The sequence below is a fragment of the Catharus ustulatus genome, chromosome 1, assembly GCF_009819885.2.
Source record: "Catharus ustulatus isolate bCatUst1 chromosome 1, bCatUst1.pri.v2, whole genome shotgun sequence".
NCBI lineage: Eukaryota > Metazoa > Chordata > Aves > Passeriformes > Turdidae > Catharus > Catharus ustulatus.
Genome location: NC_046221.1, coordinates 125,020,770 through 125,046,902, shown reverse-complemented (window position 1 = coordinate 125,046,902; position 26,133 = coordinate 125,020,770). Strand labels below are relative to the sequence as shown.

General features: G+C 43.3%; 1 protein-coding gene and 9 non-coding genes across 13 annotated transcripts in view; 9 read left to right on the top strand and 1 right to left on the bottom strand.

The window, feature by feature from the left end:
- Positions 1-138: 138 nt before the first annotated feature.
- Positions 139-229, top strand: TRNAY-GUA. Its single transcript is given in 2 exon segments — positions 139-175; positions 194-229. It is a non-coding gene; the product is annotated as a tRNA-Tyr (tRNA).
- Positions 230-2,103: 1,874 nt separating this feature from the next.
- DNAJC5B (DnaJ heat shock protein family (Hsp40) member C5 beta) overlaps positions 2,104-26,133 on the bottom strand; it is a 43,579-nt gene continuing 19,549 nt past the window's right edge. For all 4 annotated transcript variants that reach the window (XM_033082814.1, XM_033082805.1, XM_033082832.1 and 1 more), the window contains exons 4-6: positions 15,029-15,242; positions 10,781-10,955; positions 2,104-5,222 (exon numbers count right to left, since the gene is read on the bottom strand). In XM_033082814.1, coding sequence (XP_032938705.1) covers positions 5,128-5,222; positions 10,781-10,955; positions 15,029-15,242 — 484 coding nt within the window. In that variant the 3' untranslated portion in view covers positions 2,104-5,127. The remainder of the gene's footprint in view (positions 5,223-10,780; positions 10,956-15,028; positions 15,243-26,133) is intronic.
- TRNAY-GUA lies at positions 18,554-18,643 on the top strand. Its single transcript is given in 2 exon segments — positions 18,554-18,590; positions 18,608-18,643. It is a non-coding gene; the product is annotated as a tRNA-Tyr (tRNA).
- Positions 18,977-19,049, top strand: TRNAA-AGC. Its single transcript has one exon. It is a non-coding gene; the product is annotated as a tRNA-Ala (tRNA).
- On the top strand, positions 19,755-19,843 carry TRNAY-GUA. Its single transcript is given in 2 exon segments — positions 19,755-19,791; positions 19,808-19,843. It is a non-coding gene; the product is annotated as a tRNA-Tyr (tRNA).
- On the top strand, positions 20,169-20,241 carry TRNAA-AGC. Its single transcript has one exon. It is a non-coding gene; the product is annotated as a tRNA-Ala (tRNA).
- Positions 20,918-21,006, top strand: TRNAY-GUA. Its single transcript is given in 2 exon segments — positions 20,918-20,954; positions 20,971-21,006. It is a non-coding gene; the product is annotated as a tRNA-Tyr (tRNA).
- Positions 21,796-21,868, top strand: TRNAA-AGC. The gene has a single exon. It is a non-coding gene; the product is annotated as a tRNA-Ala (tRNA).
- Positions 24,908-24,980, top strand: TRNAA-AGC. Its single transcript has one exon. It is a non-coding gene; the product is annotated as a tRNA-Ala (tRNA).
- TRNAY-GUA lies at positions 25,657-25,745 on the top strand. The gene is given in 2 exon segments: positions 25,657-25,693; positions 25,710-25,745. It is a non-coding gene; the product is annotated as a tRNA-Tyr (tRNA).

The window sequence follows — 26,133 nt, the reverse complement described above, 5'->3', positions numbered from 1 at the left end:
CCGGCCCGGCCCGCCCTTCCGGCGAGGGGCGCTCCCGGCGTCCCTGCCCCGCGGCCGTCCGCAGGCACCGCGCACTGCGCATGCGCGAGGCGAGCCGGCTGCACTCTTGTTGCGCGGCGGCGCCGTGACTGGCAGGTCCCTTCGATAGCTCAGCTGGTAGAGCGGAGGACTGTAGTGGCTACGCCCCACGGGAATCCTTAGGTCGCTGGTTCGATTCCGGCTCGAAGGAGACGCGCAATTTTTTTGTGTTTTTTTCTCCGTTTTTTTCTCTCTCGTACGCAAAGTGCTTTCTAAACTTTTCTCTTTGACCTTTTGCAGTTACGGTTGCTTTTCTCGAAGAGTTCCGGCCGCATCAGAAACCGAGCCTGTGCGCTGTGTCTCACTCTCAGGAGAGCTCCTGCTCCTGCGGGAGCAGGGAATGCTGTACCCAATGCAAGACTGCTAGCACCTCCTGAATTTCTAAAGGAAAACAAGATGTGTGTTCATACTCCAACGTGCCACAAAGCAAGTCAGTGCAGGAGGATACCGGCTGAGATCCCTTTGTCTCATCGCAGTTAATTAGGATGTTGAAATTCTGAAGGTCATTTTTCCAAGTCTCCTCTCTTCCAAATGTCTAGACACTGTTTTTACAGCATAAAGCTGTATCTGTGCCTAGTGCCACAAAAGGAATACATTTTCTTATCCAGCCAACTGAAGTGTTCAAGTCCAGGCTGGACAGGGCACATTCCTGCCCATGGCCGGGGGCTGGGACTGAATGATATTTAAGGTTCCTTCCTATCCAACTCATTCTAAGATTAGCATGAATTGACTCTCTCCTTTAGTTGAAAATTGTGTCTTTACCACTGTTTACCTGTTACAGGTATTAGTCACCACACAGCTGTCCCATCTTACTGCCTTCCCAACCCTGGGATCGGTGAAACTGGCACGAAGGACCGAGTCCTCTTGTACGAAACTCTGCACCCGTTCATCTCTCAAAGTGAAAGGAGAAGCCAGATGTGATGACGGAGCTGACTTCAGTTTGTGGAGGGAAGGAAGGGGGTTATGGTCATCTGGGGTCTTTCTCCCTGGTTCATAACAGAACACTCTTTTCTCTTCTATAGGAAATGATAACAGAAAAAAATCAATAATTTAAACTGTGCTTTGTTTAGCATGCTTCTTCAATTCTTTTTAATGGTTTTATTCTACAAAGAGGCAGAGATGTAATTCTTTTGAACTATGTAACTCTTTTGAATATGACTGAAATCATACTGGTATTCATTCTTATACAATGTAGGCAATCAAATTAAGTGACATACAATTATGTTTGAAGTTTTTTATATTAAGCACTGTGGCTTATCCCACAGACTTGTTGTGGGAGTAAAAGTGCACAAACTACATAAATAACTGCTTACATGGTGGTACACCTAAGTTGTCTATGCTGCCTCTTGTGTTTGGTGTTTTGAGTGAATCTGGGTATGTGTTAATATCTAAGCTCACAAAGGAACAGATCTTTGAGAATACACATAGCTAAAACAGTTGCCCCTTGTCTATTTTTCACATGCTTGGGCTTTTGTGGTCACAGAGACTGGATACCAACCTAGTGAGAAATATTCCTGTCTTGTAGCACACCCAGATTACCTGGCACTCTGCACTGGCTCTTGAACAGATGCAAAACTGCAGACTGAGGTGCTGGAAGTCTCAGGATATGTGCTGTTGTCCTCAGCAGTGCCATGGCTCCACTCTCTGCACACATCTTTTGCTGGGGGTAATTGTTCCACATAGATGCTGATTCCAGTGAAACTACTGTGTTACATCGCTTTGTCACACCGATGATGTTTTTTACAAGCATTCTGCATTAAGTAAAGAACTTAGAGTGTGTGGCCATAGCTCTGGCTGCTTTGCATGGGCAGGCACATCTGCTGCAATCCAAGAGCTAGTTCCTCTTTAAGGAAACCCTGAGTTACTATTTGACACTTGCCAGGTGCAAAGCCATAACTTTGGACAGCTGTCTCAACAGCTCCTCTAGCTGTTACCGGAATGAAGTTGTTGATAGTGTGGCAAGGTAAAGGGAGTGCTGCAATTCATACATATAACCTTTATTAGTCAGAGTGATTGACAGCCAAGGTAGATTGGAATACATGGAAGTTTACATATAAATAGGTGTAGCAAAACAGAAAAAAAAAAAAAAAAGAGAATCTGTACACTTTGAGAAGATTTCTGGGTGTGCAACTGAACTGTACACAAAACCAGATCATGATAGTATGTGTTCATTTTCTGAATAGCAAACAAAGGAGTAAAATCACGTTGAAAAGCTAAGTCGTGAAATCCTTATTCATCTTTTCTCCACATGTCCTCAGAATATCTGATCTCCACATCGATGGGAGACACAAATGCTCTGGTACTTTAAAAACTAAGTTTCACATTTGAAATTAAGCCATGAGTTCAGACACTCAGACCTTTAAGCTGCAAGTCCTGGACAACCCCCTCAGAGGCTTGGTCACTGGTTTGTTCTGAGGTTTTTGCGAACTAAGATAATGTGTTGTGGCTCTTCTGTACAGAGCCCTGTGTCTGTAAAAGGGATTTGCAAACATGCAGCAGCTTGTCCATCTTTGCTTCACACTGTGAGACCAAGTAATAAACCTTTTCCAAGAAAAAGCTCTCATTTAGAAAGTGTAAATAAGAGCCATATGACTTACGGTACATCTCAAGCCATGGAGAAAATTTCCTTGATTTTGGTGAACTTTGCCTCTGATCTTCTATACCCATCAGAGGTGTTGCATGTGAAAAAATTCCCCAATTGTTTTTGCTATTACGGGATTTACTTCTTCCTCCCTGGCTTTAGGCCTGCTCTGTAGCTGTTGTTGACATCAAGGGTGCAATTCCCAGTGATTTTCATGGGAAAAGGAGGATGGATTTCACACGGGAAAGGATTCCACATATAAAACGTAGCTTTACACCAGACTTTTCTCACAGTGCCTTTTTCAGTCCTCTGCTGAAAATAGTCACTAGGTAACATTTGGACATTTTCACACTAAATTTCTCTACCAGACAATGAAACTTAGGAAATAACTTCACCTGCAGATTTGTGATTTTGCTCTCCCTACTCCTTCACTGGGGATAACATTCTATGCCAGAACGAGCATCCTGAAAAGGGGAATAGTGGAAAAAGCCAAAAGATGAGTGTGTGTGCTGGTGTCCACAGCACCTACCCAGCCTCTGGGCTCTGCCCATCTCACAGCACCCCAGTGCTGTCTGATCCATGCCCCCGACAGGAACATGTGCAGCACTCGGCTACCACTGCAAAGACATGCCTCTGGGGTCATGTCCCCTCCGTGGCAGGGTGGTGTCACCAGCCCCCCTCTCCTGGCACCACAGGGCTGGATGGGCACATCCTCAGTGGGCAGGTAGGATGGTGGCCTGGAGTACATACGAGTGGTATAAAAATCATTGCAACTGAGGACAAAGAGGAGCCTGTGTGTAGGAGGGAAGTGACTGCCTGTGCACAACTCTGGCCATGCCAGGATCTTCCCTCTTTTCTGAAGCAGAAAACCAAGGTTGTTTCTGAGGGCAATGTGCGTGTTGGCTGTTGCCAGTGCCTGCATCCAGAGAACAGATATATAACCTGAACAGGAAGGAATGGTTTTGAAAATATCCTTGTGTTATGGGACTTTTAAAGAAATGTTGAAAGAAGTATGTCTTGACTTCGGAGTTACACCTGGGTCTATAAAATACATTATTTTCCCATATATTTAGCTGAACGACATTTGATGTCAAAGGTGAGATAATAATGTTTTACAGCTGTGGGATCCAATTTTAAGCAAGGGAACAACACTTTTAGCTCATTATATATTCACCAGTCTGTATAATTTAGTGGAACACTGTGACCCCCTTTAGACCGCAACATGCAAAAACAGCAAATACACAGGACTGACAATGATTGATGTAAAATGATCAATAAGAAGAAATTCAGCTGCCTCAGGCTTAAACTCAGTCAAATCAGAGAGGTGCTAAGCTTAAGCTTAAGATCTAAGTGGTATTCCTTTAGCTCTTAAAAATTAGTGGCCTAAGTTTTTCATGCTTCTTTAGCCATACCTACATGTATCTCCCCTGATTTGTGCAGTGAACATCTAAACATCAACTCATTCCTGCCTCTTTATTTAAAATCATGCCTGGCACAGAAGGGAGGTTTCAGTCTTACCCCAATGAGATGGTGATGAGGACAGTCACTCCTTTGCTGCTTGCTTTCCCTGCCAAGTCCTTGCTGCTCCCACAGCCCCTGCGCTGGTGTGGTGGCTCCCAGCCCAGTGCCAGCAGGGCAGTAGGGCCACAAGCCAAGGGCATGGTGTAATGAGCCAGCTGGCAGAAAGCTGTTGGCTGGGAACCAAAAGGAGGAGCTTTGCCACGGGCCTGTGGGAGGAGGAGAGGATCTGGGACAGCCCAGGGCTAGCCTTCTACTCCCTGTGGTCTTTGCCCACTGTCTCATGGGTTTGCAGCTTTTGCAGGGGAATATACAGAGCCTATGTGTGGTTCTGGATAAGGCTTCTGGATTTGGAGTGTCCTGTAGTGTAACAACCATCAGAAAAATCTCCGAGCACTTTGTCTTGGCTCAGGATTTATAATTTATAATTGCCAGAGCTGGATCCCAGCAAGCCACTAGCTGCCCTCCAAAGAGCACTTCTTCTCTGTCTTGCCACCAACTTTCTCCCGAGACCTGCTGAAGAGCTCTTCTGGGCTTCTTCACAGGAATGTTTCACATCCAGCAAAGCTGCGGCATACAAGGAAAGTTCCTAGGGCAGGGAGAGACAGCCAGTGTGCCCACAAAGGGACTCAAGACTGTGTCTGGGAGGTGAAACTACAGATGAGGGCAGGGACAAGACCAGCTATACCAAAGGGAATATTATTAGAGGGAAAGACAATTTGAAGCTGTGAGAGACCAGCATGCTCTGTACAGGCTGTAGGTGTCTCCACACAGTGCAGGTATCAACCTATTGGAAGAAGAATAGGGGGAGATTTTACCTTGGTAGGAAATTACTCTCAGGTTACTCTTGATTAACTCAAAGACGAGTATGAACACAGGCTGCAGAACTTATCACATGTTTTTCTCACAGTGAGACTCAGTGAGAAGCACCAGCAGGTCTCTGGCCTGCTCTAGGACTCTGTGTGATAGCTCCGATGGCTGTCCCCAATCAGCTGTGTCTTCTCAGTTACATTGGTCGGCTGGAGCGTAATAGGAGTTTCTCCATCTAAATTGGAGAGGACAACAAAGATTACTTTAAGAACCTTTTGCTTGCTACCAAAGTCAGATTTCTTGTTAGCACCACAACACTTCATTGGCTGTTCATTCGGGTCACAGCTTAATTTGGTTTCACACACAAAGGTGACACTGCCCACACCAAGCCTACAAATGCTCTTACTCCTAGTTCTCATACAATGGCAGATTTCTGGGTGTTGCTGCTGTGTTAGACTGGACATTTGGTGTGCCTGGTGCTTTGCAGAGCTTGCAGGCTAAAGGTTCCTGCCTGTTCTAATAGCAAGTGGTTGTTTCTACAAATGGCTGAATATAATCAGTGATGTTGTGAGTCAGCAAGAACTAACCTTGACAGCGTTTGTGAGACTAGGACAGAAAGGAGACTTGAAAAAGGCAGAGTTAACAGTAAAGAAAGAGGAGAGTCAAAAGGAAAAAATGCATGAGCAGTAATAATAATACTTAGAGGAGAGAAATCATCTATGTGCTGAAAGCCAGCTAGTTAAATAAAAATGTTAAATTGAATTTGAAGTCTTATGTAATGTATATGCACTCTGGGAATTACTATTTTAATGAATTTGGAAACACCAAAACTTCATATTATCACTATGTAAATCCTTACTGTTGTGTACTTTCCCCCTCTGTGCAATTTTGTGTTTACTTTTCCAATATAAATACAAAAAATGCATTTGTTGTAGAGTGGAGGAAAGTAGAAGTGAAGTCTTTACATAGTTCCTTGATGGCTACTGTGTTCCATCTGACAAAGAACAAGTTCTGGTTGCCCTTCACCTGGGCCTCTTTCCAACCTGCATGTTTTTTGGAGGGGGGGAAGTACTCAAGTCTCAGAGACTGACTTTTACAAGTTCAGCCATCTTAGTGAAGTGTTTCACATGAAAAGCTTTGGAGTATCTATATCTTGATACCAACACAGCCTTCACAGTAATTGAATACAGATTATGACTTTTTTTGCCAAATGACCAAATGTTCAGGAAAAAAATCTCATCTGACATTTCCTTCTGTTTACATGACAGTTGATGGGATGAATCATGGGCAAAAGATGTAAAGTACAGGAGTAACTTAACCCAGAGCAGGAATCTAATTGCATGCCATACGGCTTCCACTCAGTGGGGGTAGAACAACTTTGACTCTGTCAAGGTGAAAGGCAAGAATGATTAAATGCCAAGCAGCTTCTCTGTATGGGCAATTCCATATTTAGACGCAAGGTCAAAGATAGATGTGTTTCATAACTTCTTAAAGTATATGAGTAATTAATGCTTTGAGCTCAACTCAGGCTCATATTAGTTTGGCAGTTCCAATCCATTTTTAAGTTGCTGTGTATTTTCTAGATTTCTGAGCAGCATTCCCTCCCACCCACTTCTGCCTCCAAGTTGTTCATTTTCTGGAAGATTGTTGTTGGAGGGCAGAGATTAGCAGTTCATTTTGCTGTGATAACCAGGTGTGCAATAGGGGAACAGGACCCACTGCAAATCTGTCGTGTTGCCTCCAGCTGATCTGCAGACAGTTCTTAGCTGGCACCTTCACCAAGCATTTTGCTGCTTGCACCCTTCTGAGATTTATGATAGGGTTTTTTAGCAGAACAGGGACCCATGGCATAATAAACTGTACAAATATAGTCTGCTAATGGCAAACTGCAGAATGGAGGTGAGGCAGAATTCACAGTTTAAACTGCTTTCTTTCTATAGATAGCTCCTGCTCACTGTTCGCCTACATTTGTATCATATGGAGTGTGGAGGAGACAATGAAGTGATAAAAACTTATTGCTTCTGAGTTGGGAAAGTAGTTTTCTACTCTGGTTCTTTTATTCTTTTTCTATTTTTTATCTCCTAGAATTCATTTTCTGTAAAATAAAAGTTGGTCTAGAAATGCCTTGCTTTGTTCTTACAATGATAACCGAACAGGAGAGAACAGACCTGCCAAACGGCTTTGAGTGCATCGTTACAGCCTGAAGTACAAAGGCAATCCAAATTCCAATGCCACCTCCTCCGGGAACACAAAAGTTAACAAGAATTCTGCCATCAACTTCAGTGGAAGTAAAATCTGTCAACCTGCCCCATGTGTGTGGGAAAGTGATGAAGTGTTGCACGTGTCTGTGCTGCAGACAAGCAAGTGATGCTTCCCTCTGCCAGTGCATTTTGACAGGTTACCTGTAACATGTTGGCATGATACCGTAGATTACCTTATTTTCCACCTTTCTAATGTCATGTTTGATCTGAAACACTAAAAAATGTCATGTTTAAAAATGTAATAACCCAAACATAACATTTAATTTTTTGTCTTCTGCTCTATGTTAGGTCAGAGTCTGCTGGTACGAATCAATAGTTGTGAGGAGAAATCCTTGTAAGCTATGTGCCAGGGCTTGCAAACCCCTAATTTTCTTTAGTTCTGATATTCATGTTACCCCTGGAAGTACATACTGTAAAATGAGGCTCTCAGGGGAGACACTGTACTAGCTGAGCACTAGAACCAGTCAAATTTATTTGACTAAAAGCTTTTTCTAGAGGAGTATAAATCCCCCCAGAAATTCTCTTTTTCTAGGGAAATAGTATTTCAACAGAATTGAAGCCTTTGGCGTGATTGTGTTGATTTCAGTGGCAACTCAATTTGCTCTTACATTTTAGGGAATGGATCACTGAATCTTTGTCCTCACACCTCTTTCTTTTTCACTAATAATTATGTTTTATGGTATGTTAGTTTGAGGAATGAAATTGACTGTGAAAACCTTACTTTTTAAAATGAGAAATGTAAGGAACTGAAAAAGTATTATAGTCTTGTCAGTTCAATAGTTGAAGTCTGAATCTCAACTCTTTTGAGCAGTACAGCCAGCACCAGGCAGCTCCCACTAAGCACGACTGCTGAGGGCTCAGTCTCAGAGGTTTTTAGCATCAGGAATTGTAATGCTTTATCAATGATGTATTCCTCAGAAAAGCAATGACTGATTAAAAAAATATTTGGATAGTTTTTAGTGTGGCCTTAGCTTGAAAATCTATGTATTGACCTCAGCAATAAGGTCTGGTTAGCAATACTGTAGATGCTGGGGACAGCAGGAAGCAAAGAAATTAATTACTGGCTGGAATGCTAAGTCTGTGCTCAGAGGGCATACAAAGAACTTGGATCCTAATAGAATTTCCTCTTCCAGAATTAAATCTGCTGCACAAGTGATTACAGTTTGTTTCTGAATTACATACAGGTACATTTCTATTATTTACCTAAAGGAAGACATGAGTATTAATTTCTATGGCTCAACATTCAGAAATGCGCAGTCTTTGCTATTCTAAAAGTCAGCCGTGTCTTTCTGGCCAGTATGCCTGAAGCTGGGGCGACAAGGGAAGAAGGAAAGAAGGAAGCACACTTTGATCGAGTTGTCATGATTTTTTCTTTTTTTCCCTAAATGCATTGCCTGTTTTCCTTTCAGCTGCAGAAAAGATGCTCATGTTACCCTTTGTCATAAAGCTTTTATTTTTATTCCTTATACATTGCTCTCTTTTAAAATCAAGAGGATTCTACTTTAGTGAGACTTGCTGGTTTTGATTAGGAGCAAAATGTAGAAAGACTGAAGAGGAGGGTAGGAAAGGTATAAAGAGCTAGTTTTCTTCAGTCCTTACCTATATGTCTAATATTGTCTTCCAAATACTTAAAACATGATATTCCACATTATGCTAATTTTTCAGGCTGGTACTTTGCTAAGTATTTTAAATTAATTTTTAAAATTGGTCTCAGTGGGACTCGGTGGGAGAAAAGGGATGTCAAGGGGGCCTAAAATTAAAGAATAATACCAATACCTTCTGGTACCTGTGCCAGAAGGAGAGAGCAATTATTTTTCTGCCACTGGGGAATTTTATGCTAGATTCTGAGGGAGAAATAAATAAAATAAACCAAAATAAACAAACATTAAAAATAAACAAATTAACAAAACGGGCAGAAATTAAACATTCTGATTCTTCAAAGTTCCATCCTTCTACTTCAGACTTGGCTTTGGTATCATAGACTCATGAAGAGCAACACCCATTTTAGATTTGCGCTTTCCAGGTGCCTAATGTCATAGAGTTTATTAGATTTGTCTCAAATAAGGTAATAAGGTATTGTGGGTATAAAGTTTTCGCTAGTAGTTTTTACTGCCTTTGCAGAGACAGATCAGTTTTTAAGCTGACTGTGTTTACCTTGATATGCCTCTAGGCAAAATCAATTTAAAAACACCACCACACGTTGGCGTAACAGTTATAAAAATAGCATTTGTTTCAACTACTACAAGTGTTTTGTTACATATTTATGGAAGGGTAAATTTGTGTGAAAAGTTGGGGGAAAAAATTTCTTACTGCTTAGGGAACATGACATTGGCAATCTGGCAGTGCTATTTTAAGCATAATAAACATAAGAATATAACAGTATAAGATCTTCCATAACAATGGAAGAGAAAAAGAGTGATCTGACTTCTTAGGTCTTTCCTCATAAAAAGCCCATAATCTTAATCATAGTTTATATAAATTTGCAACTGAAAATGTCCTGAGTCTTTCCCTGGTACCTCAGGCTTTTATCGCTGGAGCAAGGGTCACACTGCATCTCTCACCCTGTACGTATCTACCCAGTTTGAGATGTTTCTATTTGCCTTGAATATGAAGGCAAAACTGCCCCTCTTTGGCACACCAGGACAGAACTCTTTGCATGCGTCCCAAACTAGTGCCAAATTAGGAAATCACCTCCATCATCCCTTGGCATAGCCAAAACCTGAATGTACAGCTGAGGGAATGCAGCAAAGCCAAAAAAAGAGGTTGACCTGCTGTGAAGGTCATTCTGCTACCACAGGCCCATGTTCCTGGCTCCTAAGTTCCCTGTTCCTCTTGCCCCTAAGTTAGCACTTGCCTACTCCACCATGAAGCACACCAGAGAATTGAATGGGCCAGGAACTACACACAATTTTGACAGGATTAGTTTACACCTGGATTTCACCCAAGGCCTGGGTAAGGTAGAATTGCTACTGCCAGTGCAGAAGAAAATAAGCATCTCGGGGGCTGGATGGGAGAGGGGCAGGACCATGGTAGCTCCCATGCATAATCTCCTGGGTTACTCACAGACTTACTGTTGGAAAATTTACATCTTTTCTTGAAGTTTTCTCTTGAATGGGTACGATATCCACCACAAGCAGAGATAAATTTTGCTGAAATAAAGTCTGAATGATAGCTTATTCAGGCCAATCAGATGTGAGAGCCACTAGTCCAGCAGAGCTTAATATATGATCTAGGATATGAAGGAACATGGGCATGGGCGCTACAGGGTGTAAGGTGAAATAAGCCCTAAGGCTTTCATTGTGTGTCTCATAAGAGATACAGGAGATATATTGTTGTAAATGCCATAAGTTTGGTTTTGCATTAATACATAATTTGGGAAGTTCACTGCATTGTGGTCTTAGCTAGAGTGAATTGGCACATCTCCACTGAAGTCTGGAAGCAGCCTCAGTGTTGTGAGCAGCACATCTGGACTACAGGCTTTAAAGATTGTTTTGAACAGCTTTGCCACACAGTAAGCCCCTACAATACACACCTCTTTCCATGTCGTTCTTAATTTGCTCTTCCAAGTCTTCTGGAGACATACAAAACTCCTGCTGTTCCCCCTCGGGTGCCTTGGGTCTACACTTTCCACAGCAGCAGTTGAAGCAGCAGCAGAGGCAGCAGCAGAGGTAGCAGCCAGTCAGCAAACCACAGACTGCAAACAGGCCCTGGGTTAAACACAGCAGGGTGAAAATCCTGTCGGCAGTGACCTTCCTCAAACTTGTGGCTGTGCTTACAGCTGAAGGCAGAATGTCACAGGAACTCTGGTTCCTAAGTGCTTGGCACTCAGAGGAGTCCACCTGCTGTCCCAGTGACTGAACAAGGCCAGATCTTCCAAAGCCCTCCTCACCCACAAGTTCCTGCTTGTCATGAAGGACAACATCCACAAAGAAGACACCAACCAACAGGCCCCCACATGCTCAACGTTTGAAATCTCTTGTTCTGCTGATGGCCCTCAGAAAAGCCCTCCAGGCAGTATGCAAAACCTCACCCACCTTAAAATGACTCATTTCCATCTTTAAAATGACTCATTTGCCCAAATCATTTTTGCAAACACTTATTTATTAAGTTCTTGTCAATAAGAAAGCTAAGAGAAAAAGAAGCAAAGACCCAGATGCATCCCACATAATTTTGGGCACTGAACTAAGGCATCCAGTTTAGGACTGTAGCTGCTATGGACTCTCCACACAGTCAAAGAGAAGTTAAAAGCCTTTCTAGGGAGAGATTCAGCCATAAGAGTATTTGAATTGCCCATTGCAGGTGTCTCTCTCTCCCCCCATTAGACTGTGCAGGACCACAAAGATGATGTCTCCTAAATTATAGTCCTCAGATTACGGTTTCTTGATCTGGGGACTCAGGTAGCAAGAAGTTCCCACCTTTGCTCACTCTTGTCCCCATGGCACAAAGCACAGAGGCTTCAGGAGAGCCAACACAATTGCCTGGGACCAAGACCAGAGATCTTAATAAGAGTCAAGAGCCAGAAAATTTAAATTTACAGTTTGTGCTCCATGGGGAAGTGACAGCAGCCTGACTCCTGACACAAGGCAGATCCAGGACTACATGGAAATGTTTGTGATACAGAAGAAATCTCCATGGACATCTCTTCGTGGATGTAGTGGTATAAGAGCAAAGGAAATCCAGTGACATTCCTGGAAAGCAAATCAAAGCTGACGTGTAGGAATAAATAGAAAGAGGGTAGATTTAAATTTGGTATTAGGAGGAAATTCCTCATTATGAGGGTAATGAGGCACTGGAACATGTTGTCCTGAGAAGTTATGAGTGTCCCATCTCTGGAGGTATTCAAGACCAGGTTGAATCAATCTCTGAGCAACCTGGTCTAGTGAGAGTTCTCTGCACATGGCAGGGGGCTTGGAGCTAGATGATTTGTAAGGTCCCTTCCAAACCAGGCCATTCCATGATTCTCTGAATGTGTAGGTAAAAGCAGCACAGCTTTGTGGCCACCAGGTGTATATGGATTGGAGGTACAGCTAGGCTTTAGCATGGTAGTTACCCAGTCTGCCCTTTACTAACTATTTGTTGTATTCATAAGACAACATGTTTCTGAGGAAGAAAGTAAGCACAAATGTCAGGACATTGTCAAACTTAGACAACAGAGTTATGCAAATAATATTTATGCATGCATGTCTGAGCTAATTTTATTGGGGACCAACTGGAGCATCTTTGAAGGTAATAAGACTATTTATATGCCTAATATTGGTATAAGCATGTATCTAGGGTGAGCAAAGTGGTTTTAAATGAAGACTCCAACTTTTTGTTGTAAAATGCTTACCTTCTAAGAGACACTTGAAATGGTGCCATAATTCCCTAATATAAGTTATCTGACTGTTTATCCTTTATGCCATAATGGAAAATATATCACCACAATGTATAGAATAAAAAAAAAAAAAGAGAGAGAATGAAAGGGTATAGAGGGGGAAACACACTGAGTTTATTAATGATACCTTTAATGTTTCAACATTTCTTGTGCTGATATTAACATAGTTGTTAAATCAAAAATCAGTTTATTGATGTCATCAATAAACAGTCTTCATGGTAGAGGGTGAATTGGTTTTTGCTAAAACAGTTAAACAAACAATCCCTATGCCTGCCAGTGCAGAAGCAATTCAAGTTTCCATTACCCATGTCTGTATGTTCCCAGTTTAATATGCCTGCTAAAAAGTCTAGCATTCTGAAAATGAACAGTAATTTTCATTTTTCATTTCTTCTTTCATTTAAGTTTCCTTACTGCTAATGATAAAACTCCTCACAATGTCAGATTTTCCCAGTGTGAGTGTGCTGGGAAGAGGAATGTTTGCAGTCAGTGAGGAAGGTAACAAGCCAAGGCTGTGGTCCCTACTGTCCTCCACCAGAAGGCAGGAAATCAGGGATCCAGAGGTCATCTGCAGATGATGCCTCAGACTCAAATAGTATTATGATGACCAATATAAAAATTTCAGATTGATCCAGAATTTGTGCATGATTAAAAACAAATGAGAAATAGTGAGCTCATCTTGCCAAAAAAAACCAAAAACAAACCACTCCAAAAAACCACTTGGTGGACTCTTTATACTTTGGGGGTGGCAGGATTTTGGGTTGGGGGAGACACAGAGAGACCACAAATCTTCAAATGATTCTATATATGTATTTTGGATTTTTTGTAAAAAATTCTTGAATACCAAGAAGCAGTGATTATCTTCAGCATATCTTGTCTCACCTCTGGGATACAGCTTGCTTGAAGCAATCCTCACATTTCTCCTTTAGTTGTTAGGGACTTATTAGCTTCTCTCTGTACTCCCCACTGCTCTCTTTATGAGTCAAAGCCACAGTGGTTATTTTTGTACCTGGTTTTATGACCCCAGAGGATTTTATACTCCATAAAATCTCCATTAAAGATCACCAAATAAAAGAAAAATAGAAACTAAAAAAAAGAAACAACAAAGAAATATTTTTTGCCAAAAACTGTTAAAGGAGTCAACACTGTTGCTCTCTCAGTGCTAAGGCCGCCTAACTGTGGCAGAGGCAGGAGGAGAGGGTGGACGGCAAAGACAAGGAGGAATGATCCATCAGCAGATGACAGTAGCTATGGTGGGGTGTCTGGCCTGTAGCAGGAGGCAGCTACAGCAGCTGCAAGCAGGCAGTGTACAACCAGCCTCTCAGGTCTTTGCAAGTTTAATTTAAACACCGGGACTTTATTCATTGGTTTCATGCACTGTTCTGCATTTGAGCAGCTTCTGCCTCATCCTGTTTCAGAAGTCAAATTATGGCTTCTCAGACCCCCAAAGTGACCAAGTGACTTCCATCTTAAAAGGGAAACGTGGGGCAATGCAGCACTGGCCTGTTCTTTGCTGAACCGAGAAACCTGTTCCACAGTTCTCAGATAAAAACTGCCAATGCATGCTTGCTTCAAACAGTACAGATCTTCCTATGTATTCTCTCACACTCCAACAGAGTGCTTTCCTGTGCTTCTGTGGCTGGAAACAGGTGGGGACTGCATGGATTTTGCACATTTGCAATTCTATTTGTTGCATATCTGTAACATTTCGGTATTTGCAGAAACACTTGAATTTGATATATTTAAACATCAGAGAACACCAATGTGATAAGGGAACAAATGAACCCAACTCCTTCATGACTAGAACAGCAACATGCAGGGTTTTGATGTACCATTCTCTTTTGTCCTACTCTCTTCCTCCATTTCACTCTTCTAAGCTTTTCTTTGAGTTCCTTTCTCTCACTCCATCACCAGGGCATATATATAATGCCATACTCACGGTGTTATGTATTATTATTGCTTGCTTATGTTGTGTGCTATATATAGCAAAAAAAGACAGCTAAATCTGTACCGTAATAATTTATTAATTGGTTGTCACATAAATGGGACTTCTTGTGTTTGAATAATGAGTCATTTTTATTTAGTCATTACAGAAAAGAAAGTCAAAATTAACCTGGAGCACTAGATTCAAAACTAATTAATGTCTCTGAAAGTGTTACAAAACATGTACTAAAATTATATGCCTGGTTAAAAAAAAGAGAAAACTTTCTGTATTAGTGCTAGTCTGAGATTACATTACATTCTGCCACTGTCGATTTTCCAGATAATATTGTTTTATTAAGTTTTTCATTTAGAGTAAAATTGTACTATTTCTTAAGCCTGTAGAGAGTTCATGTTTTTCAGGGGTTCCTTGTGTATGTAATTGTGTGCATTGTAACATTTGATTTCCAAAAGAAAATAACAGCTTACCTTTGCCCACCAGCTTGAGAGCATGAAGTAGGTGTTAACATTTTCCTCACCAAACTGTTCTGCCACATAGAGCCCTAATGATCCATACTTGTCATATATGTTTCGCTTGGAGAGATCAGTCAGGGTTGCATGAGCACTGTTGATCTCTTTAAATTTTTCTGCAGCCTCTGGATTGTCTGGATTCTTGTCAGGATGATATTTCAGAGCCAGTTTTCTTAAATATGAGACACAAAAAAAACCAGAGGGAAAATAAGTCATCTGTATATGTACATGTATACAGACACAAAACATTACAAAAGATATTTTCATAGAGTTATAATAATTCTGAACTGTGTGTTCAACCTTCTTTTTTCCAGCTCTCATGTACTCAGTGGAAGAAAAGTGACACAAAGGAACCAAAGGACACAAACCAACCAGCATGAAAGTTTTGATGAGAGGTGTGCCTACTACACTGAGAATGAACTTTGTGTATTGATACCTAGTCAACTACTGTGTTAAAGTAGACAGTGATATATGATGAAGGCACAGATTGCAACATGATAATAAATCACAGGCATTTGTTGCATTATGACTGCCAACTCATTTGCATCATTTAGCAGGTTTTAGCAAAGATAAAGATTTTTAAAAGTTGTTTAAAAACATGATGATCACACTGCTTATCCAGGCAAGATTATTTTCTTTATAGCAAAGGAAATTCTGTGTTCAATTGCCTATCAATAGTAGCTACATTAAAATGTTGTAAACAGTGTCTGTGTTTGCAAAAGCCCAGACAGTGATGATGGAGAACAGTTAGGAGTTGCAATGGAAGGGAAGCATCTTTTTGAAGCACACGGTGGAAAAGCATAATGAGTTAATCCCTGTTTCAAGTGCTTGTCTTTGGCCCCACTGCTGCACTTCTGAGACAATCCTTAAAGCAGTAAACAGGGATAGTCATGAGATCATCATAGGAGTCATAATAGAATGGTTATTTTCATCGGATTGTGGAGTGGTTAGGGTTGGAAGGAACCTTAAAGATCATCTAGGTCTGGTGCCCCGGCATGGGCGTGGTCAACTTCCACTAGACCAGGTTGTTCAAAGCCCCATCCAGCTTAGCCTTGAAAGACTTCCTGGGATGAGGTATCCACAACTTTCCTGAGCAAGCTGTGTCAGTGCCTCATGACCTTCACAGTAAAGAATTTCTTCCTAATATCTAATCTAAGCATACTCCTTTTTAGTTTAAAGCCATTGCCCCTTGTCACTTCATGCCCTGGTAAAAAGTTCCTTTCCGGCTCTCTTGCAGGACTGCTTTAGGTACTGGAAGGTGCTCTAAGATGTCCCTGGAGCCTTCTCGTGTCCAGGCCAAATAACACCAACTCTCTCAGCCTGTCTCCATCTCTCTGATCATCCTTGTGTCCCTTCTCTGGACTTGCTCCAGCAGGTGCCCAGAGCTAAATGCAGTAATCCCTGTGAGAGTGGAGTAGTGTCAACTAGTCTGGGCTGCCTATGCCATTGGAAACCTTTACTAGGACAGGGTTTGACACTGCTTTTTCCCTCTGACTGTACTCGGCACGACGGCATTTGAGGACAGGTACAGCTTAAAAAGTTGTGCGTGATTCTTGGCTCACAGCACTGGGGAAGAACAGCATCGAGAAGAAGAGGTTTGCTTCCAACCATCTTGAAGCACCGGTAGTGTGAACTCACACACACTTGCTAAACAAGCATAGACAGAAGTATACATTTTCAAAAATCACCACTCCCTGTAAAGAGCTTGCAGTCTCAAGGACATTTATTTAATGACTAGTGCTGACCTCTAGTGGCATCGAAAGTTTTTTAAAAGTGTTTGTTTCAAGCTGATTGAATCACAGCCAAGCTTATGTTTCATATTGTAAATATTCTCTTAATATTCTCTAAATATTTTGAGAGCTAGCCATAACTGCTATGACCAAAAATAGTATTTGTAGTGTGAAGGCAGTGTGCCTACACTTCCTCTAACAAATTTAACCTCAGAGTAAAGTCCTACTTGATTTCCTTCTGAAGTCCCAGTACAGGTTACTCCTCCAGTAAAAAGTAACTGCTTTGCTCCTGATGACAACTCCTGCCTGGAAGACATTTTACCAGTATCAAGACTGATACAAGCCTGGGAGCAGCTTCTCCCAACGATCTCTTCAATTCTGTTGAACTCAAGTCACAGAATCATAAGTCACAAATAACTCCTTAAACATGTGCCTAATAGCATGAATAGGTTCATGTTCAGTCATATTTAATACACTGTGCATATTGCACCTTAAACACAAAGTTTTGTTAATGTTTAACATGTGCCCTAAACACAATGAAAAATTAAATATGAGAACTGAAAAAACAAGCTAAGTCTTGCATGACTAATGACATTATGTGTCATCCAAGTATTTAAGTAAATTATGCAATCTATCCCTTTTCTTACCTGAAAACAAGCCTCAACAATTAGGAAAAAAAAATAAAAAAAGAGAGAGAGAGAAAAAAAGGGAGAAGAATTACTTTTGAAAACCCATGCATGTTTGCAGGCATCAGGCAATCAAAATCAATTTCCCGCCTTTCTTTCTTTTCCCAGAGACTCAAAGACATCTTCTGACTGATCTACATTCCAAACAATCTTATAAAAAATAATAATTTGAACAGAATATAGTTTTAAAAAGATGAAACATATTAGTTGCACTCTCATTTACCTGGTACTGTTTTAGACTACTAACAGGATTACTTTCAGCAATTAACGAAAGATAATCTATGTTCTTATTTTGATTTTGGGACAAATGTTCTCACTAAAAAGACTACATTACCAAAACAACTCTCTGCACACTGAGATGACATATACTATTTGGAGATGATTTAGCAATGGGAAAAAAGATTGGTATATTAGCAGTGCAATCCATACAAGTGAGACAAACGACTCTGTTAGGTTCAAGCCAAGAAACAATAAAAGTAAGGACAAAAAACTATGTGACATAACACAAAGTACTAGCTATATAGTACTGTGGGTACCTGTGGGTCCCTGGAAAAGTGACATTCACACTTATGTAATAAACAGGGTTCATTATGACAGAAAAGAAGACGACCAAAAAAAGATCAAAAAAGACTGAAAAGAGCAAATGAGTTTGGAGGCTACTTCCTATGCCAAAACCATGGGCTTATGTCCATTCATATTTTTCTGATGGTGAATGGCCTTCTTCTTCACCACCTTGGGATCACTGCCCACTGCAGTCCTCCACAGCAGCAAGCAAGCATGGGAGAGAAAAGTGACAACAAACAAACAGCTATCCCACAAGATGGATACCTTAGATGGACAGGGTACTTAGGGAAATGAAGTCAGTGAAATAAACTCAAGAATACTGTGAGTGGGAGGCTTAGGCTGAAAAGTGAGGTCAGACGAGACTCTGACACAGGGTGGGTCTGATGAGGATGCTTTCAAATGAAGATGGCAATGTTTTGAAGACAGGGAAGCATGTTCTATAGGGTCAAATCTGACAACACTATGAAATATCAGAGGATGAGAGCAAGATCCTCTTTATGCTTCCTTCGATAGCTCAGCTGGTAGAGCGGAGGACTGTAGGTTCCCATTGCACGGCCATCCTTAGGTCGCTGGTTCAACTCCGGCTCGAAGGAGTCACCTTTTGCCTCTGGCACACATCCTGCACTGGCAGCACTTCTTTTTTCTGGTCCTGCCCAGGAGGTTTTCCTTCAAAGGGCTGTCCAGGCGTGAGCTCTGGCCTGAAGCTGGGAAGATGATCAGTCAAGGCATTTTTGAGTGAACCCTTGGGCAGGGCATGGTGGTTCTGAGCTCTGGAGTTGTCAGGGATCACCTCCAACAGGAAGGTGAGTGTGTGGGAGTCTGAGAGTGAAGATCATTAGGAAAGGCTCCAGTTTTGAATGCAGGGCATCCTGGGTCAGGGCTGGGTGCCTGGTAACAGAGATGACCTTGGTCAGAGGCTACAGGGTGGGGAATTAGCTCAAATGGTAGAGCGCTCGCTTAGCATGCGAGAGGTAGTGGGATCGATGCCCACATTCTCCAATGCTTTTCATTCCCCTTGCCTAGATACAGGACCCTTTGTCAAGGATGCATCTATATGCTGGGGAGCATGGGAAGATACATGGTGTGCCCTGGATTAACAGAGGAGGATGACATCCAGGGTTGTATCAAAACTACTATGGACAGTTTGGCAGAAGAATTGATCTTCTCCCCTCTTGGCTTGACAATTCTCAAATAGCAAGTGAAGTGCAGAAAAGGACATCAATGGAATAGAGCAAGATCAGTGGTGGGCTACAATAATCTCAAGAAATTGTCTTTAAAGATAAGCTGAGGAAGCGTTCGTGCTTTCAGTTTGCAGAAACAGATGTTTATAGGATTTACACAAGATGTTCCAGCAGACTGTTACAGAACAGAGGGATGGCAGGTTGTTTTGTTTTTTCTTGTACTTGAGCAGAGGGCTGAAGACAGCAGAGTGAAAGGGATACAAGGGAAAAGGCAGCAGGACAGAGGTAGAGGTGTGTGTGCCTGTCAGGAAGTTTATCTGTAGAAGCTGATGATGTCCAGGGAGCTTATGGAGCATTTCTGTGGTTTGCATGACAGATGGGTTGAACAAGGTTCTGTGATGTTGGAGCTGAGGCTGTTTGAAGCAAGATGTGGTAACAGAGATATAATGGCACACTGTATCTTGGGAAAGATATTGTCTGAATGCGTGCTGGGTGAGGTGTGCCTGGCCATGTCCCCATGCTTCCTTCGATAGCTCAGCTGGTAGAGCGGAGGACTGTAGGCTCCCATGCATGGCCATCCTTAGGTCGCTGGTTCAACTCCGGCTCGAAGGAGTCACCTTTTGCCTCTGGCACACATCCTGCACTGGCACTGCTGCCTTTTGGTCCGACCCAGGGGGTTCCCCAGAATGAGCTGTTCAACTGTGAGCTTGGAAAGATAAGTGGCCAAGGCGTTTTTAGGTGAACCCTGGCTATGGGAAGTTGATTCTGACCACTGGGCTTGCCCGCAGTCACCTCCAAAAGGAAAGTGAGTGGATGAGTTGGTGGTATACGAATGAGGTTATTGGGAAGATCAGGCTTTGGTTTCAGGGCATCCAGAAATTTGGGTCAGGGCTGGGTGCCTGGTAACAGAGAGGACCTTGGTCAGAGGCTGCAGGGTGGGGAATTAGCTCAAATGGTAGAGCACTCGCTTAGCATGCGAGAGGTAGTGGGATCGATGCCCACATTCTCCAGTGCTTTTCATTCCCCTTTCCTGGACACAAGGCCCTTTGCCAGGACCTATGGATGCTCAAAATGGAAAGAGAAGGGTGACATCCAGGTTTGCATGGACAATTTAACTGAGGTTTCTCCCTCTTTGCTTGATAGACATCAAATGTCATCTAAAGTATTGTGTCCCATTTTGAGATATTCTAGGCAGAGAAACAAAGAGATAAACCTTTGGAGGGACACCAAGAATCTCAAGGAATGGAAAAGTGTGGATGGGCTGAGGAGAGTGGATATGTTCAGCCTAGAGAAAGAGAGGTTCAGAGGGTTTACACATGACCTTTTGACTTAGAGGAGGTTTCAGATTAGAATGGCTATACATGTGACAACTGCTTGGTGAGAGGGCAAAAGACGGCAGAGTGAAAGGGAATCAAGGGAAGATGCATGAGGACATGAGTGAGATCTGTGTGGCCATGAGAAGAATCTTCTCATGAAGAAAATGATGTCCAAGGAGCTTATGGAGCATTTGTGTTTGTGTTTTGCATGACTGATGGGCTGAAGGCTTGAGCGTGGAGTTGTGATGTTGGAGCTGAGACTGTTTGAAGGAGGATGTGGTAGTAGAAGCATGATGGTGCACTGTAGCTTGGAAAAAATGCTGTCTGGGTGTGTGCTGGGTGAGGTGTGCCTGGCCATGTCCCCATGCTTCCTTCGATAGCTCAGCTGGTAGAGCGGAGGACTGTAGGCTCCCAAACACGGCCATCCTTAGGTCGCTGGTTCAACTCCGGCTCGAAGGAGTCACCTTTTGCCTCTGGAACCCATCCTGCACTGGCACTGCTGCCTTTTGGTCCTACCCAGGGGGTTCCCCAGAATGAGCTGCTCAACCATGAGCTCTTGCCTGAGGTTGGAAAGATGACCAGCCAAGGTATTTTTAGGTGAATCCTTGTGGATGATACAAATCTTCCAAAGCTATCTACCCCTGGCCCCTGGAATTTACTTCAATGGATAAGGTCTCCTAGATACCAAGGCTGAGCTGAATTCCTTAATAATTCAGTCACTCTCCTATCTCTTTAGAAGATAATTGTCTAGAAATTAGTTTGTGTAATTGGTCCGTTCACCTTTAGAACTCTTGACTTATATTGGAATGCTGTCCTTTGTATAACTTTCTATTGGTTGTAATTTTAATCCTCCTTGAATCTATAAATATGACTGTCTTCCCTTTGTCCTTGGGGATTCCTGCTTGACACCCTTTGCATGAAATAAAGATTCTTGTGGAATATGTCTTGTAAGGGCCTCTGGTCTTTCTCTGCTGGCTGAGTGAACTGTTGAGGGCTCACTGATCGATATCAGTACTCTCCAGTCCTGGTAAAAGATCTACCAGAGACAAAAAAAGAGTTCACAAATCCTGGTCAGGAAATTGTGATTTTGAGGGCTGATGTTGTCTGGGATCACAGCCAGTAGGATCAGTTGAGTTGTTGATGGTGTGGGAGTGATATGAATGTGAGGCCCAGGCCTTGGGTGCAGGGCATCCTTGTCCAGGGTTGGGTGCCTGCCAACAGAGAGGACCTTGGCAAAGGCTGCAGGGTGGGGAATTAGCTCAAGTGGTAGAGCGCTCGCTTAGCATGCGAGAGGTAGTGGGATCGATGCCCACATTCTCCACTGCTTTTCATTCCCCTTGCCTGGACACAGGACCCTTTGGTGAGGGTCCCTCTGCCAGCTGGTGTTATTAGGAGCTATTTGTAGCTGGTTGCACAAGTAATTATAGGAACTGGAGCTCTACCAGGAGCAGCATAGGCTGTAAACTGTGGTATCTGAATCTTCCCATTTACTTGTGATTGAATCAGTATCCTTGCCTTCCTTTATGCCTCCTGAAGTCCTCTACTATAGAGAAAAGCAAAATATCAAAGTAATTTTTAAGTATGGTGAAAAGAATGGCTCTGGGATCCACTAAGCAGTGCGTGTCACCCTACTAAGATCACAGAACAAATCCTCCTTCAAGATATGTCTAGACATGTGAAGGCAGGGAGGTGTTTAGGACAGCACGGCTTCACCAAGTGCAAACCATGACTGACCAATCTAGTGGCCTCCTATGATAGACTGATTGCCTCAGTGGACAAGGAACGAGCTATGGATGTCAGCTACCTAAACTTTGCTAAAGCCTTTGACATCATCCCACACAACATCCTTGTCACTAGATTGGAGACATGGGGTTTTGAAGGATGGACCATTCAATGAGTAAGGAATGGGAGGGACAGCCACATCCAAAGAACTGGAGTCAACTGCTCAATATCCAACCGGAAGCCCGTATAAAGTGGTGTCCTTCAAAGGTCTGTATTGGGACCAATACTATTTAATATCTTCATCAATGATGCCATTGTCAGTGGGATTGAGTGCACCCTCAGCAACTTTACAGATGACAAGGGCAGCAGTGCAGTTTATATGCTTAAGGGAAGATATTCCATCCAGTGGGACCTCTAAACGCTTGAGCAGTGGGTCCATGTGAACTTCATCAGGTTAAACAAGCCTGGTGCAAGGTCCTGCATCTGGGTCAGGGTGATCACCTATATCAGTACATGCTGGGGGAGGAATGGATTGAGAGCAACTGTGTGGAGAAGGACTTGGGGGTGCTGGTGGATGGAAAACTTGACATGAGCTGGCAGTGTACCTTTGTAGCCTAGAAAATCAATAATATGCTGGGCTGCATCAAAAGTGGCATGTCCAGCAGGTGGACAGAGGTTATTCTGCCCCTCTATCATCCTCTTGTAAGACCACACCTGGAGTGCTGTGTCCAGCTATGGGCTCCCCACCATAGGAAAGACATGGTTAGAGCTGGCCCTGAATAGGGACACAGGACTGATCAGGGTGATTAAATACCTTTCCAGTTTAGACAGACTGAGAGAGTGGGGCCAGCTCAGCCTGGAGAGGAGAAGGCTCCAGGGAGACCTAATAGCAACCTTTCAATTGATAAAGAAGGCTTGCAAGAAAGACAAAGACACTTTTTAGCAGACCTTATGGTGAGAGAAGAAGCAGAAATGGTTTTAAACAAAACAGGGTAGATTTTGATTATGTAAAAAATAAATTCTTTATGATTACATTGGTGATGCACTGGAAAAGGTTGCCCAGAGAACTTGAAGACACCTCATTCCTGCAAAAGTTAATATGCGGTGTCATGGGCCTTTAAATTATCTGATCTACTGGAAGAGGGTCTTGCCCACAGCAGGAAAGTTGGACAGCATGACCTTAAAAGGTCCTTTTCAACCCAAAATATTCTACTATAATACATGAAAGGAGATGGTAACAAACTGCAGGCTTTGGGTGAGCTAAGCAGAAGTTTTCTAATGCCTGCCAGGAGTTTATTGATTCAATTGTTAGACCTTTTACTGTGGTCATAGGAAGAGGAATGAGACACAGTAGACCACAACTGAAGCGGGACAGATTCCATTTTTTCCCTTCTTGGGTCAGACAGGCAGGAGAAGAAGGGTGTCCTAGAGTGCTGTGCAGGCTCCATGCTTGGAGGCTGATGTGCTATAAATGGCTGAACCCTTGAGTCAGCTGCAGTGGTCCTTGAGCTCTGGCTGCTGTAGGAGATTTGAAAAGAGGTGTCCTGAAGCCTCATTCAAGCTGATTGCTTTGACTGCTCTGTCACCAAGGAAGATCTTGTTTGTGTCCCTCCATTAGCTCTGCTGGTGGAGTGAAGGGCTGTAGGCTCACTTCCATGGATACACATCACAGCTGGCTGGGTGCTGCCTGCCCTGATACATCTCAAAGGCCCTGAAATGACCTCAGGTGCGACTTTGATCTCCACCCATGGGTCCAGGAGCTCTGTTTTCATTAGTCTCTCTTTCCATGCTATACCACGGGAGCCTTGGTCACTAGCTAAGTTACAGCCATAACTTTGGATATGTCCAGCCACAAAGACTCTTTACGCATATACTGATGTGCAGATGGATGTTCTGGCTTGACCTCAACTCTCTATTGTCAGTCTGGACCTGCCTGGCACTCACTGGACATGATCATCATTCTCACTTCTGCATTGGCTTCCTTGCTTGCACTGCCTGATGGTGCCTTCTTCTCTGGCTTCTTATCCAGAATGAGACACCATGGTCAGGTCTCCCCTGGTTTGGTGCTGTGGACATGAGATATTCTGGGCAATGTGGGTCTGAGGCAAGGGTGTATTTTTTCCTTCTGGTCAGTGTCATGCAGGTATATGTGAGTTGGTATGAAAGCAGAATGGTTGTCTGAGTGTGTCCTGGACGAGGTCCAAAGCTTATCCCTGTAATTCCTTTGATAGCTCAGCTGGTAGAGCAGAGGACTGAAGGCTCCCTTGCACAGCCATCCTTAGGTCGCTGGTTCAACTCTGTCTTAAAGGAGTCATCTTTTGCCTCTGGCACACATCCTGCACTGGCACTGCTGCCTTTATCTGGTCCTACCCAGGGGGTTCCCCACAATGAGCTGCTCAACTGTGAGCTTGGGAAGATAAGTGGCCAAGGCATTTTTAGGTGAACCCTGGCTATGGGAAGTTGATTCTGACCACTGGACTTACCTGCAGTCACCTCCAAAAGGAAAGTGAGTGGATGAGTTGGTGGTATACGAATGAGGTTATTGGGAAGATCAGGCTTTGGTTTCAGGGCATCCAGAAATTTGGGTCAGGGTTGGGTGCCTGGTAACAGAGAGGACCTTGGTCAGAGGCTGCAGGGTGGGGAATTAGCTCAAATGGTAGAGCGCTCGCTTAGCATGCGAGAGGTAGTGGGATCGATGCCCACATTCTCCAATGCTTTTCATTCCCCTTTCCTGGACACAGGGCCCTTTGCCAGGGCCTATGGATGCTCAGAATGGAAAGAGAAGGGTGACATCCAGGTTTGCATGGACAATTTAGCTGAGGTTTCTCCCTCTTTGCTTGATAGACATCAAATGTCATCTAAAGTATTGTGTCCCATTTTGAGATATTCTAGGCAGAGAAACAAAGAAATAAACCTTTGGAGGGACACCAAGAATCTCAAGGAATGGAAAAGTGTGGATGGGCTGAGGAGAGTGGATATGTTCAGCCTAGAGAAAGAGAGGTTCAGAGGGTTTACACATGACCTTTTGACTTAGAGGAGGTTTCAGATTAGAATGGCTATACATGTGACAACTGCTTGGTGAGAGGGCAAAAGACGGCAGAGTGAAAGGGAATCAAGGGAAGATGCATGAGGACATGAGTGAGATCTGTGTGGCCATGAGAAGAATCTTCTCATGAAGAAAATGATGTCCAAGGAGCTTATGGAGCATTTGTGTTTGTGTTTTGCATGACTGATGGGCTGAAGGCTTGAGCGTGGAGTTGTGATGTTGGAGCTGAGACTGTTTGAAGGAGGATGTGGTAGTAGAAGCATGATGGTGCACTGTAGCTTGGAAAAAATGCTGTCTGGGTGTGTGCTGGGTGAGGTGTGCCTGGCCATGTCCCCATGCTTCCTTCGATAGCTCAGCTGGTAGAGCGGAGGACTGTAGGCTCCCATGCATGGCCATCCTTAGGTCGCTGGTTCAACTCCGGCTCGAAGGAGTCACCTTTTGCCTCTGGCACACATCCTGCACTGGCACTGCTGCCTTTTGGCCCAGGGGGATCCAGTGCTGTCCAGTCATGAACTCTTGCCTGACCTTGAGAAGTTGACCAGCCAAGGCATTTTTAGGTAAAACCCTTGGGCAGGGTACAGTGATTGTGGCCATGGGGGCTGTCCGCAGCCACCTCTAGCAGGAAAGCGAATGTGCGCGCTGGTGATATGAGAGTGATATGAATGGGAGGCACATTGGCTAATGGGCATCCTTGTCCAGGGTTGGGTGCCTGCCAACAGAGAGGACCTTGGCCAAAGGCTGCAGGGTGGGGAATTAGCTCAAATGGTAGAGCGCTTGCTTAGCATGTGAGAGGTAGTGGGATCGATGCCCACATTCTC